The sequence below is a fragment of the Ovis aries genome, chromosome 3, assembly GCF_016772045.2.
Source record: "Ovis aries strain OAR_USU_Benz2616 breed Rambouillet chromosome 3, ARS-UI_Ramb_v3.0, whole genome shotgun sequence".
Taxonomy (NCBI): Eukaryota; Metazoa; Chordata; class Mammalia; order Artiodactyla; family Bovidae; genus Ovis; species Ovis aries.
The window spans coordinates 197120562-197136133 of NC_056056.1; the positions used below are offsets into that span (position 1 = coordinate 197120562).

The 15572-nt window shown below is 38.4% G+C and overlaps 1 protein-coding gene across 18 annotated transcripts in view; it reads right to left on the reverse strand.

The window, feature by feature from the left end:
• The window catches only part of PIK3C2G (phosphatidylinositol-4-phosphate 3-kinase catalytic subunit type 2 gamma), a 668476-nt gene that overhangs the window by 176642 nt on the left and 476262 nt on the right, over window positions 1-15572 (reverse strand). For all 18 annotated transcript variants that reach the window (XM_060413352.1, XM_060413355.1, XM_060413356.1 and 15 more), the window contains 2 exons: window positions 7059-7151; window positions 5499-5628 (listed from right to left, as the gene is read on the reverse strand). In XM_060413352.1, coding sequence (XP_060269335.1) covers window positions 5499-5628; window positions 7059-7151 — 223 coding nt within the window. The remainder of the gene's footprint in view (window positions 1-5498; window positions 5629-7058; window positions 7152-15572) is intronic.

Here is a 15572-nt window from a genome sequence, read left to right on the forward strand (position 1 = left end):
ACGCCCAAAGAGATCAGGGACATAAATGTAACTATATGAAAAGAGAGACAGTTAAGTTTTAAAAATTGACTGTTTCATGTCTACCTTAAAAATATTCAAATTAAACAACAAATGAGTAGATCATAGTAATGGTAGGCAGAACCCTTATCTGTGTTGGATTTGGCCAGTGGCAGCTGGTTGTAGCCTTCATCTCCCTCCCCCTCTCTCTCTCTCTCTCTCTCTCTCTCTCTCTTTTTTTTGGCAGCCTTAATCTTGTAATATTCAGTAGCCCAGCCCAGGGGTGGCCATTAGGCATCTACATTGCTGGATCAGAGAGAAACTTAAAACATGGAAAGTGGGAATAGAATGCTGCAAAAAGTAACATATTAAAATCAATTTGTTGAAAACAAAAAAGAAGGAAATGTAACACCCCAGAGATAAATCCTGGTAGTATCTTTAGTATAATTTCTCCCTTCCTGCCTGACAGTATTTGGCTCTTGAGCAGGTATTCCCTTGCTTATAGAGATAGTGACTGTGAAACTTAACATTGATAGTAATATAATTACTTTGGAAACAGTAATATAATTCCTTTATTCCAGCCTGAAACTTTCCTTAATTCTCTCCGTTTAACACTCTCTAACCGAAAACCATGGCACCTGGTTCCGTGGTGCTTCATTGCCACCTCGCATTTGTTGTTGTTCAGTCACTGAGTCATGTCTGACTCTTTGTGACCCCATGGACTATAGCCCACCAGGCAACTCTGTCCATGGGATTTCCCAGGCAAGAATACTAGAGTGGGTTACCATTTCCTTCTCCAGGGGGTCTTCTTGACCTAGGAATCAAACCCGCATCTCCTGCATTGGCAGGCGATTTTTTACCACTGAGCCACCAGGGAAGGCCCTGTGCATCTGACCACACCCTAGACTAGGACGTAGATTAGTGCACCTCTTAGATATGGTACTGTAGCAAAGTCAGTTATGCGTCAGACCTCATTTGTCTTCAGGGAATTAATCACTGCTAAATCCCAAGTCATTTATCATAAGTCTTTCATTGCTGACTACCTAGAAAACTTTGTACCTCATTTATAACAATCATGGTGGCTAAATTCTGCCCATTAATTCAAACCATAATTTACATTTTTATACATTTTAAGCTACTGTGTATTATACACCTTTTAAACACTTCTAGCATAATTCTGTGTACATTGGGTAACATGTGTGGCTCCAATCCCATAGTTCTATATGCAGCATTTCTCAAAATTTAATGCTCATATGCATTGCCTGAGGATCTTATCAAAATGTAGGTTATGGTTCAGTAGGGTGGAAGTGGTGCCTGAGATTCTGAATTTCTAACAAGTTTGCAGGTGATGTCATGTTGCTGGTCCATAGGTCACACTTTAAGTAGCAAGGTTCTTATGGAGAAAACTTTTTAAGATGGTATCATACAAGGTGTGCATGCGTGCTTAGTCATTAAATCGTGTCTGACTCTTTGCAACCCTATGGACTGTAGCCTGCCAGGTTCCTCTGTCCATGGGATTTCTCAGGCAATAATACTGGAGTGGGTTTCCATTTCCTTCTCCAAGGGATCTTTCTGACTTAGGGATTGAACTCACGTCTCCTGCATTGGTAGATGGGTTCTTTACCACTGAGCCACCAGGGAAGCCCCCATCATACAAGGTAGTGGTTTTCAAAAAAAGGTGCCTGAGACTGTTCTATACATCTGTACGGGGAGGGAGGAAGAAGGGGGCGTTCAGGATGGGGAACATGTGTATACCTGTGGTGGATTCATGTTGATGTATGGCAAAACCAATGCAATATTGTAAAGTAATTAACCTCCAATTAAAATAAATAAATTTATATTTTAAAAAAAGGTGCCTGAGAAACACCAGAGCAGCCTTTTGTAATGATTGAGACTGAGCCTCTCCACCTTCCATTTCCCCCCCCCCACCCCTGCCCAGTGGAGAGCTTGATTTAGTAACCTGGCCGGATCCTAGATGTAACTGCTCCATTTTCCTAAGTAATTTTTATCCCATCAAATCTGGAGCAAATTTAGAACAATGAAATAAATCTTAAAGAAATTTTATCTGCTCTGATAATCTCTCCCAAAGTTCCTACAACACCATATCCCAAGTAGTCATGAGAATTATCAATAATGTTGATAAAGTTATATTAACTTGTGGCCTGGAGTATACTCTGCTTAAGACCAACGGCCCTGTTTAGGTCATTTTAGTATCCCCTATCTTACTTTGTGACAGGTGTCCCCAGTGGTTCAGCAGTAAAGAATCCAACTGCAATGCAGGAGACATGGGTTTGATCCCTGTGTCAGGAAGATCCCCCGGAGAAGGGGATGGCAACCTACTCCAGTATTCTTGCTTGGAGAATGCCATGGACAGAGGAGCCTGGCAGGTTACAGTCCATAGTGTCACAAAGCATTGGATACTAGGGACTTAGCACACATGCATTTTACTTTGTGACATTTCTTGAGAACAGTAGATATTCAATAACCCTTGGAACCTGATTAAAAAATGGAACCTAAATGCCTAAAAAACGACATTTGCTTTAATGGTGGCCATTTCCGTGGAAGAAGTATTTTTCCATTATAATCTTACAACTAAAGAATTTGTTGGTAAATAGTGGGAAAGAATAAATTGTTTGCCTAATTATATCTGTAACTTTGGGCAAGTCTAGAGTTATTTTTAACTTATACATCACGAGAAACACTGGACTGGAAGAAACACAAGCTGGAATCAAGATTGCCAGGAGAAATATCAATAACCTCAGATATGCAGATGACACCACCCTTATGGCAGAAAGTGAAGAGGAACTAAAAAGCCTCTTGATGAAAGTGAAAGAGGAGAGCAAAAAAGTTGGCTTAAAACTCAAAATTCAGAAAATGAAGATCATGGAATCTGGTCGCATCATTTCATGGGAAATAGATGGGAAATAGTGGAAACAGTGTCAGACTTTAATTTTTTTGGGCTCCAAAATCACTGCAGATGGTGACTGCAGCCGTGAAATTAAAAGATGCTTCCTCCTTGGAAGAAAAGTTATGACCAACCTAGAGAGCATATTGAAAAGCAGAGACATTATTTTGCCAACAAAGGTCCGTCTAGTTAAGGCTATGGTTTTTTCAGTGGTCATGTATGGATGTGAGAGTTGGACTGTGAAGAAATCTGAGTGCTGAAGAATTGATGCTATTGCACTGTGGTGTTGGAGAAGACTCTTGAGAGTCCCTTGGACTGCAAGGAGATCCAACCAGTCCATTCTGAAGGAGATCAGCCCTGGGATTTCTTTGGAAGGAATGATGCTAAAGCTGAAACTCCAGTACTTTGGCTACCTCATGTGAAGAGTTGACTCATTGGAAAAGACTCTGATGCTGGGAGGGATTAGGGGCAGGAGGAAAAGGGGATGACAGAGGATGAGATGGCTGGATGGCATCACCGACTCGATGGACATGAGTTTGAGTGAACTTTGGGAGTTGGTGATGGACAGGGAGGCCTGGTGTGCTGCGATTCACGGGGTCGCAAAGAGTCGGACACTCAGCAAAAATAGCACTGAGCTACTGAACTGATCTGAACTGAACTGAGTGCTATTTTTGTTGAATTATTTTATGAATGTTAAAAGTTTTAGTCTCCATTACCTTCCTATGATTGTAAACAGAGTAACAAAGAGATGGAATTGAAAAATTACACTGAGATTATTGCTGTGTTAAATTTCTGAATAAGAAGTAATCCATGTGACATCAAGAAGCTCAGCTTGGCTCATCTGAGCCTTGGCTCATTCTTACCCTTTCAACATATTAAGATATGAAAGAATTAGGTTATTTATGTGAGAAACAGGAGAATAAAACTGAAGGAAAAGTATCTCTGAGTAGCAGTAATAAAAGACTTTCAGGATTTAGAACGTTAGAAGTTCAGGAGTGGTTCACTTGGCATGGAAACAAGGGCCCTATTATCAGAATCAAAATAATTGGGTAGTTTGACTTGTAACAGTAACCCTGAACTATCTAGTTGCAAGTTAACTAGGCGATGCTTCCATGTTTAGCTTCTAAAATCTTGAATCTCAGTTGGCTGGGGGACTGAGCCTAGTGATGGGACCCCCAGGAACTAGAGGGTGCCTGGAGGCAGTAACAGTTTTTCTTTTAAGATGATGGGTTTAAATTGTAGTTCTGTCTGAATTAAAAAAACAACAACAACAACAACAACATAATCCCTTTTCCAATTTTATGATTATTTTTTCCTTCATTTATGCAGATATACGTTCTATGCTGCTGCTGACAAGTGCTCAGTTTTATCTGACTCTTTGCAACCCCATGGACTGTAGCCCTGCCAGGCTCCTCTTTCCATGAGTTTTCCAGGCAAGAATACTGGAGTGGGTTGCCATTTCCTTCTCCAGGGGATCTTGCCAACCCACGGATTGAATTTGGGTCTCTTGTGTCTGCTCTATTGGCAGCAGATTCCTTAGCAATAGTATCACCTGGGACGCCCATATCTTCTATATTTCATACCAATTAATTTAATGAAATTTAAAGTGGCAATGGCCACATGTAAAAAAATTATGATACCTTAGAAATTATTTCTTCAATTTAGCATGATTGTAATTAAGTACAATTTTTACTTCTGATGTCTGCTTATTTGTGTGGATCCTCAACATTTTATTTTCATTGAAAATGTGTACATATGTAATTATATTTCCATATTAATGTCTTAGCTTTATAAAAAATGCTGAAGTAAGTTCAAAGTTTGCATATAGATCATCTTTGACTGTTGATATCACACTGTACTCAAAAGTCTTTCAGAAACTAAATGCATGTTTATAACTTATTAAGAATTTTCAGAACTCCTTTAAGTGTTTGCAACTTTGTAAATTTTATCTTAATTGGAAACAACTATAATTTTTTATGAATAAGCAGACCTTTCTATTATCAGCTTGAAAATGAGAAAAAATATGAATTATTAACATAAATAATCCTTAAAGACACTCAAAAGAATATTACAGTTAACATTTGAGTTGTCAGAGTCCTGATTAATATTTGAAAGGACATTATACTTTATATAAATCATCTTTGTTTATTGTTTTTGAAACTAATTATTTATTTATTTTTTTAAAGACGAATGACTATGTTTGGGGCTTTCCAGGTGGTGCTAGTGGTAAAGAACTCACTTGCCAAAGCAGAAGACATAAGAGATGCAAGTTTGATCTCTGGGTTAGGAAGATCTTCTGGAGGAGGAGACAATGGCAACCCACTCCAATATCCTTGCCTGGAGAATCCCATGGACAGAGAAGCCTGGCAGGCTACAGTCCATATAGCCAGTCACTTGATGATATTAAATCATCTTGGCTTATTGTTTTTGAAACTAATACTTTGTAAAAGAAGAAAGAAAAGAAAGAAGAAGAAGAATGACTATGTTTCGTTCTTTGGATTTTAAAATTTGTCATCTAAAATGAAAGTTGTAGAAAGTCTGAGGGCATATTACCAATAAGACAAGTAATGAAGTCAGCTTTCTAATCTATACTGACCTTGGCCTTTTCCCGTGGATAGACATCTATAAATTATCATTTGCATATCCAGGCCCTCCTGCAGCCAAATATTGTCCATCACTTGAATAATCTGCAGAACAAGCATATCCTGACGGAGATCATCTCCAGCCTGTTAGAAACAAAATTATAGACTCTGAGTTTTTCCTTGAATTCCATTGAAAGTTTTCAACAACAGTATATGTCATTTCCTTCACTGAATAACTTTCCAGCCTGACTTAGGGTGGTTTCAGTTGTTCTGTTAGCACTAAGAGTACCCTGTGTTTCTGATAGAAGATCAAAGAAAATAAGAGCTTTCTTTTAAATGCTTATAGAAGCTTCAGCCATCAAATTAGAAGCGTCTTGGAATGTTGCTCCCTGATAACAATCTTTCAATTGACTATCCATGTGCACCCTCTCAACCTCAAAGTCTGGTGAAGAGAGGCTAGACAAACGTTCATCCAAATTTCAAACTCAGCCAAGTGACATCTCTTTCAAAGGGAAACATATTTGATGTGCTACAAGTTTATACACTGATACACAGTTAGATTACCTGGAGCTTCTTGACTGGGAGTATAAATAGCACATATATGATTCATCAGACTTTGGCTCATTGGCTTTTCTTACTTTGAAGGCAGTTACAAAGTTTTCAGAATAAATGGCCTTTGATAACAAGAAATCATAAAGGAGTTTTTCTAGCATAGGTGAAGGAAATGGAAAATGTCCAAAGGGGAAGGACAGTTCTATGCTGTTAACTATTAAGAGGCTCAGTTTTGAAAATGCTTTCTAAATTATATGCAGAAGACTGTGCCACGATGAGATTTTGTGTGGTTCTTTTTCCTTCACCAAAAATGCAGTGCTGGGGGAACTCTTAATGCTTGAGGTTACACAGATCACAGCAAAAATATGGGTGTACTAATAAGTGTGATCCTTAAACTAGTCAGAATTGAATACAAATTCCACTCTGAGACCTTGTTTTCTGGTTTGGCTGAGTCATTTAACATATTAATCGAATGCCTGGCAAATGTTTCCTTTATTCCTATTGAACTGTATGTAACTTTTTACTCTACTCTCCCATGGGATTCATGATAAAGACTGATATGGCCCATATTTATGTTTCATTTTAAAAGAAGATAACAACCCAAACTACTAAAATAAGCAAGTACTCACTAAGAAGAATTTTATGTTAAATCATATCATTTGAGTTGCAGCTGATTTTGATTCAAATTTAATATGGAGGCCAAAAGAAGACTCTCCCTCCCCTAGAAACTTACCACAATTCTGCTTTCTGTACTACTCAAAAGTGATAATATTTCATTTCTTGAAACATACCTCCCAGAGTTTTGCACTGAAGATTCATTGGCTTTGAGCCAGTAATGTTGGATTTATTGCCAATCATGGTAGGGCATGTACTATAATTCTGTGAAAATGCGAAATCAAAAATAACTGGGATCTTCTGTGCTGTTGCCAGAGGAATAGAGCTATACTAATTTATTTTTCTGAGTAATAAATCAATAGTCCTATCTATGGGATCAATGTGATGTTTCAGGAGAGCTACTGTACCTTAAAAATGACACTGATGTTTTTGCCCATTGGATTGGCATTAATGAACGTAATCTTCAATGGCAAAGCATTAGATGTGAAATATGAACATGCCTACAGGACAAAAGCAAGAGAAATATGGTGAGCAAAATAAAGCAAAAAGAACAGTTTGAAATCATGGCCCCAGCAGAATCTGTTATATGAGCAAATATAACACATATGAATAATTTTTACACTTTGAAACAAAGAAACATATTTATTAAAAAAAAGACTTTAGTCTACCAACCAAAGCTTTCATTTGTAAACTAAAAAGCTGGCTTTTGATCAGGTTGTAAATCTTCAAGGACATTTTTTCCTCACTGAGCAGTGATGGTGTGGAGGGGGTTTAAATAAACTAAGTAGGATGTAGGTATTGTGCTTTTGCTGGTTGGTTAATATCTAAAAGATGAAATTGCTATTTTAAAAAGTATATTTCCTTTTCATTCTTTCTGCCCAACAGCATATTTTAAGGAAACATGGATACAGAGTTAAGAAAGACTTGAATACAAATTTGGGCTCTGATACAGAGGGAAGTGGGCTTCCCAGGTGGCTCTAGTGGTAAAGAACATGCCTGCCAGTGCAGGAGACATAAGAGATGTGGGTTTGATCCCTGGGTTGGGAAGATCCCCTGCGGGAGGGCATGGCAACCCACTCCAGTATTCTTGCCTGGAGAATCCCTTGGACAGAGGAGCCTGGCAGGCTACAATCCATAGGGTTGCAGAGTCAGACATGATTGGAGCGACTTAGCGTGCACGCACAGTGTGAAGTAAGCCATAAAGAAAAACAAATATTTTGTATTAACACACATATATGGAATCTAGCCAATCCAGCCAATCCATCCTAAAGGAAATCAGTCCTGAATATTCATTGGAAGGACTGAAGTTGAAGCTGAAACTCCAATACTTTGCCCACCTGATGTACAGAACTGATTCATTTGAAATGACCCTGATGATGGGAAAGATTGAAGGCAGGAGGAGAAGGGGACGACAGAGGATGAGATGGTTGGATGGCATCACTGACTCAACGGACATGAGTTTGAGCAAACTTCAGGAGTTGGTGATGGACAGAGGGCCTGGCGTGCTGCAGTCTATGGAGCTGTACAGCCTCACACGACTGAGTGACTGAACTGAACTGATGGAATCTAGAAAAATGGTACTGATGAACCTTTTGGCAGGGCAGGAATGGAGACGTAGTTGTTGAGAACGGACTTGTGGACACAGTGCAGGAGGAAGAGGGTGAAACAAAAGGAAAGAGCAGCACTGATATATTTACTACCACATGCAAAATAGAAAGCTAGTGGGAAGTTTATGACAGAGAGCTCAGCATGGTGCTCTGTGACAACATAGAGGGTAGGATGTGGAGGTGGGAGGGAGGTTCAACAACAATATGTATGTTGTTGTTGTTTAGTTTCTGAGTCATGTCCAACTCTTTGTGACCCCATGGTCTGTAGCCCTCCAGGCTCCTTTGTTCATGGGCTTTTTGAGGCAGGAATACTGGAGGATTTCTTTCTGTAGATAATCTACCTGACCCAGGGATCAAACCTGTGTCTCCTGCTTGCCAGGCAAATTCGTTAGTCCTCAGCCAACTTGGAAGCCTGAATACATACACACAGACACACACAGACACACACACAGACACACACACACACACACACACACACACATCAGTTCAGTTCAGTCACTCAGTTGTGTCCTATTCTTTGCGACCCCATGGACTATAGCATGCGAGGCCTCCCTGTCCATCACCAATTCCTGGAGTTTACTCAGACTCATGTCTATTGAGTAAGTGATGCCATCCAACCATCTCAGCCTCTCTAGTTCCCTTCTTCTCCTGCCCTCAATCTTTCCCAGTATCAGGGTCTTTTCCAATGAGTCAATTCTTCCCATCAGGTGGCCAGAGTATTGGAGTTTCAGCTTCAACATCAGTCCTTCCAATGAACACCCAGGACTGATCTCCTTTAGGATGGACTGGTTGGATCTGCTTGCAGTCCAAGGGACTCTCAAGAGTCTTCCCCAACACCACAGTTCCAAAGCATCGATTCTTCGGTGCTCAGCTTTCTTTATAGTCCAACTCTCACATCCATACATGACTACTGGAAAAACCATAGCTTTGACAAAACGGACTTTTGTTGGCAAAGTAATGTCTCTGCTTTTTAATATCGTTTCTAGGTTGGTCGTAACTTTTCTTCCAAGGAGTAAGCGTCTTTCAATTTCATGGTTGCAGTCACCATCTGCAGTGATTTTGGAGCCCCAAAAGTAAAGTCTCTCAGTGTTTCTATTGTTTCTCATTTATTTGCCATGAAGTGATGGGACTGGATGTCATGATCTTAGTTTTCTGAATGTTGAGTTCTAAGCCAACTTTTTCACTCTCCTCTTTCACTTTCATCAAGAGGCTCTTTAGTTCTTCACTTTCTGCCATAAGCGTGATGTCATCTGCATATCTGAGGTTACTGATGTTTCTCCCACGAATCTTGATTCCAACTTGTGCTTCATCCAGCCTGACATTCCGCATGATGTACTCTGCATATAAGTTAAATAAGTGGGGTGAAAATATACGGCTTTGAAAATATATAGCCTTGATGTATTCTTTTCCCGATTTGTAAACAGTCTGTTCCTCCATGTCCAGTTCTAAGTGTTGCTTCTTGACCTGCATGCAGATTTCTCAGGAGGCAGGTCAGGTGGTCTGGTATTTCGATCTCTTGAAGAATTTTCTACAGTTTGTTGTGATCCACACAAAGGCTTTGACGTAGTCAATAAAGCAGAAGTATATGTTTTTCTGGAACTCTCTTGCTTTTTCAATGATCCTGTGGATGTTGGCAATTTGATCTCTGGTTCCTCTGCCTTTTCTAAAACCAGCTTGAACATGTGGAAGTTCATGGTGTACTGTTGAAGAGTGATTTGGAGAATTTTGAGCATTACTTTACTAGCCTGTGAGATGAGTGCAATTGTGTTGTAGTTTGAGCATTCTTTGGCATTGCCTTTCTTTGGGATTGGAATGAAAACTGACCTTTTCCAGTCCTGGGGCCATTGCTGAGTTTTCCAAATTTGCTGACATACTGAGTGCAACACTTTCATAGCATCATCTTTTAGGATTTGAAATAGCTCAAGTGGAATTCTATCATCTCCATTAGCTTTGTTCATAGTGATGCTTCCTAAGGCCCACTTGACTTCACATTCCAGAATGCCTGGCTCTAGGTGAGTGATCACAACATCGTGGCTATCTGGGTCATGATGATCCTTTTTGTTCTGTGTAGTTTTGCCACTTCTTCTTAATATCTTCTGCTTCTGTTAGGTCCATACCATTTCTGTCCTATATTGTGCCCATTTTTGCATGAAATGTTCCCTTGGTATCCCTTGAGATCTCTAGTCTTTCCCATTCTATTATTTTCCTTTATTTATTTTTAAAATTAATTTTTTATTGAAAGATGATTGCTTTACAGAATTTTGCTGTTTTCTGTAAAACCTCAAAATGAGTCAGCCATTGGTATACATATATTCCCTCCCTTTAAAAACTCCCTCCCATTTCCCTCCCCATCCCACCCCTCTAGTTTGATACAGAGCCCCTGTTTGAGTTTCCTGAGCCATACTGAACTCCTGTTGGCTATCTATTTTACACATGGTAATGTAAGTTTCCATGTCACTCTATCCGTATATCTTACCCTCTCCTCCCCTCTCTCCACATCCATAAGGCTATTCTCTATGTCTGTTTCTCCATTGTTGCCCTGTAAATAAATTCTTCAGTACCATTTTTCTAGATTCCATATATATGTGTTAGAATACAGTATTTATCTTTCTCTCTCAGACTCACTTCACTCTATATAACAGGTTCTAGGTTCATCCACCTCATCAGAACTGACTCAAATTTGTTCTTTCTTATGGCTGAGTAATATCCCATTGTGTCTATATACCACAACTTTATCCATTCGTCTAGGTTGCTTCCATGTTCTATCTATTGTAAATAGTGCTGCAATGAATAATGGGATACATGTGTCTTTTTCAAGTTTGGTTTCCTTAGGGTATATGCCTAGGAGTAGGATTGCTGAGTCATATGGTGTTTTTTTCCCTAGCTTTTTAAGGAATCTCCATACCATCTTCCATAGTGGCTATATCAATATACGTTCCCACAAACAGTGTAAGAGTGTTCCTTTTTCTCCACACCCTCTCTAGCATTTATTGTTTGTAGACTTTTTGATGATGGCCATTCTGATCGGTGTGAGGTGATATGTCATTGTAGTTTTGATTTGCATTTCTCTAATAATGAGTGATGCCTTGGAGAGGGAAATGGCAACCTACTCCAGTGTTCTTGCCTGGAGAATCCCAGGGATGGGGGAGCCTGGTGGGCTGCCGTCTATGGAGTTGCACAGAGTCGGACATGGCTGAAGTGACTTAGCAGCAGCAGCAGCAGCAGCAGCAATAATGAGTGATGTTGAGCATCACTCATTTGTTGATCGTGTTTGTTAGCCATCTGTATGTCATCTTTGGTGAAATGTCTGTTTAGGTCTTTTCCCCACATTTTGATTGGGTTGTTTGTTTTTCTGGTATTGAATTGTATGAGCTGCTTGTATATTTTAGAAATTAATCCTTTGCCAGCTGTTTCATTTGCTATTATTTTCTCCCATTCTGAGGGTTTTCTTTTCATCCTGCTTATAGTTTCCTTTGCTGTGCAAAAGCTTTTAAATTTAATCAGGTCCCACTTGTTTGCTTTTGTTTTTATTTCCGTTATCTAGGAGGTGGGTCATAGAGGATCTTGCTTTGATTTGTGTCATCGAGTGTTCAGCCTATGTTTTTCTCTAAGGGTTTTATAGTTTCTGGTCTTACATTTATGTCTTTAACCCATTTTGAGTTTACCTTTGTGTATGGTCTTAGGAAGTGTTCTAATTTCATTCTTTATATGTAGCTGTCCAGTTTTCCCAGCACCATTTACTGAAGATGCTGTCTTTGCCCCATTGTATATTTTTGCCTCCTTTGTAAAAAATAAGGTACCCATAGATGCATGGGTTTATTTCTGGGCTTTCTATCTTGTTCCAATGGTCTACCTTTCTGTTTTTGTGCCAGTACCATACTGTCTTGTTGACTGTAGCTTTGTAGTATAACCTGAGGTCAAGAAGGTTGATTCCTCCAGCTGCATTCTTCTTTCTCAAGACTACTTTGGCTATTCAGGGTCTTTTGTGTTTCCATATGAATTGTAAAATTTTTTGTTCTAGTTTTGTAAAAAAATGCATTGGTAATTTGATAGAGATTGCATTTAATCTGTAGATTGCATTTAGTAGTATAGTCATTTTCACAATATGGTTGTGAAAGAATATGATTCTTCCTACCCAGGAAAATGGAATGTCTCTCCATCTGTTTATGTCATCTTTGATTTCTTTCATTAGTGTCTTATAATTTTCTGTGTGCAGTTCTTTCTTCTCCTTAAGTAAGTTTATTCCTAGATTTTTAATTCTCTCTGTTGCAATGGTGAATGGGATTGGTTCCTTAATTGCTCTTTCTGATTTTTCATTGTTAGTATATAGAAATGCAAGTGATTTCTGTGTATTGGCTTTGTATCTTGCAACTTTGCTAAATTCACTGATTAGCTCTAGTAATTTTCTGATACTACCCTTAGGGTTTTCTATGTATAGCATCATGTCATCTGCAAACGGTGAGAGCTTTACTTCTTTTCTGATCTGGATTCCATTTATTTCTTTTTCTTCTCTGATTGCTGTAGCTGGGACTTCCAGAAATATGTTGAATAACAGCGGTGAAAGTGGACACCCTTGTCTTGTTCTTGATCTTAGGGGAAATGCTTTCAGTTTTTCACCAATGAGAATAATGTTTGCTGCTGCTGCTGCTAAGTCACTTCAGTCATGTCTGTCTCTGTGCAACCCTCCAGGCCAGAATACTGGAGTGGGTAGCCTTTCCCTTCTCCAGGGGATCTTCCCAACCCAGGAATCAAACCCAGGTCTCCCACATTGCAGATGGAATCTTTACCAGCTGAGCCACAAGGTAAGTCCAAAAGTGGATATGTCTCCTTTGAGCCGGAGTTGAACCAGTGACCTAAGGATGTCTCTCAGTTAGAATGTCAACTACAATCCTCCGCTCTACCAACTGAGCTATTGAAGGGACTTAGGGAAAAGGAAAGACATAACGTTTGCTTTAGGCTTATCATATATGGCCTTCACTATGTTGAGGTAGGTTCCTTCTATGCCCATTTTTTAAAAGTTTTAATCATAAATACATGCTGAATTTTGTCAAAGGCTTTTTCTGCATCTATTGAGATGATCATATGGTTTGTCTTTCAATTTGTTAATAAGGCGTATCACATTGATTGATTTCTGTATATTGAAGAATCCTTGCATCCCTGAAATAAATCCAACTTGATCATGGTGTATGAGCTTTTGATGTGTTGCTGAATTCTGTTTGTTAAAATTTTGTTGAGGACTTTTGCATCTATGTTCATAAGCCATATTGGCCTGTAGTTTTCTTTTCTTGTGTTGTCTTTGTCTGGTTTTGGTATCAGGGTGATTTTGACCTCATAGAACGAATTGGGAAGTGTTCCTTCTTCTGCAATTTTTTGAAAGTGCTTTAAAAGGATAGGCATTAGCTCTTCTCTAAATGTTTGATAAAATTCTCCTGTGAAGCCATCTGGTCCTGGACTTTTGTCTTTTGGGAGGGAGATTTGTGATCACAGTGTCAGTATCAGTGCTTGAAATTGGGTTGTTCAAAATTTCTATTTCTTCTTGATTCAGTTTTGGAACACTGAACTTTTCTAAGAATCTGTCCATTTCTTCCAGCTTATCTATTTTATTACCATATAGTTGCTCATAAATGTCTCTTATAAGCCTTTGTATTTCTGCATTGTCTGTTGTAACCTCTCCTTTTTTATTTCTAATTTTGTTGATTTAATTCTTCTCTCTTTTTTTCTTGATGAGTCTGGCTAAGGGTTTGTTAATTTTGTTTATCTTCTCAAAGAACACACTTTTAGTTTTATTAATCTCTACTATTGTTTCTTTCATTTCTTTTTCATTTATTTCTTCTCAGATCTTTATGATTTCTTTCCTTCTACTGATTTTGGGGTTTTTTTTTTTTTCTTCTTCTTCTTTTTCCAGTTGCTTTAGGTATAAAGTTAGGTTGTCTATTTAATGTTTTTCTTGTTTCTCAAGGTAGAATTGTATCGCAATAAACTTCCCTCTGAGAACCACTTTTGCTGCGTCCCTTAGGTTTTGAGTTGTCATGTTCTCATTGTCATTTGTTTCTAAAAATTTTTTATTTCCCTTTAGATTTCTTCATTAACCTGTGGTTATTTAGAAATGTGTTGTTTAATCTCCATGTGTTTGTGTTTCTTACAGCTTTTTTCTTGTAATTAAGATCTAGTCTCATAGTGTTGTGGTTGGAGAAGATGCTTGATATGATTTCAATTTTCTTAAATTTACTGAGGTTTGATTTGTGATCCAGGTCTATCCTGGAGAACGTACCATGTGAACTTGAAAAGAAGGTGTATTCTTTTGCATTTGGATATAATGTCCTGAAGATAGCAATGAGATCCATTTCATCCTGTGATTCATGGGGTTGCAGAGTTGGACACGACTGAGCGACTGAACTGAACTGAACTGAACTGATCATTGAAGACTTGTGTTTCCTTATTAATTTTCTGTTTTGATGATCTGTCCATTGGTGTGAGTGGGGTGTTAAAGTCTCCTACTATTATTGTGTTACTGTCAATTTCTCCTTTTGTGTCTGTTCATGTTTGTCTTATGTATTGAGGTGCTCCTATGTTGGGTGCATAGATATTGACAATTGTTATGTCTTCCTCTTGGATTGATCCCTTGATCATTATGTACTGTCCTTCCTTATCTCTTGTAATCTTCTTTATTTTAAAGTTTATTTTGTCTGGCATGGGGATTACTAGTCCAGCTTTCTTTTGCTTTCCATTTGCATGGAATGTATTTTTCTATCCTCTCACTTTCAATCTATATGTTTCTTTAGGTCTGAAGTGGGTTTCTTGTAGACAGCATATATATGGATCTTGTTTTTGTATCCATTCAGCTAGTCTGTGTATTTTGGTTTTAGCATTTAATCCATTTACGTTTAAAGTAATTATTGATATATATATGTTCCTATTGCCATCTTCTAATTGTTTGGGGTTGATTTTGGAGATCTTTCTCCTTCTCTTGTATTTCTTGACTATATAAGTTGGTATAACATTTGTTGTAAAGCTGGTTTGGTGGTATTGAATTCTCTTAACTTTTTCTTGTTTGAAGAGCTTTTTATTTCTTCATCAATTTTCAATGAGATCCTTGATTGGTACAGTAATTGGTTGTAGATTTTTCCCATTCAGTACTTTAAATATATCCTGCCATTTCATTCTGGCCTACAGAGTTTCGGCTGAAAGATCAGCTGTTAAGCATATGGGGTTTCCCTTGTATTTTACTTGTTCTAATCCCTTGAATTTATTTGTTTACTTGTTGCTTCTCTCTTGCTGCTTCTCCCTTTAATATTCTTTCTTTGTGTTTAGTCT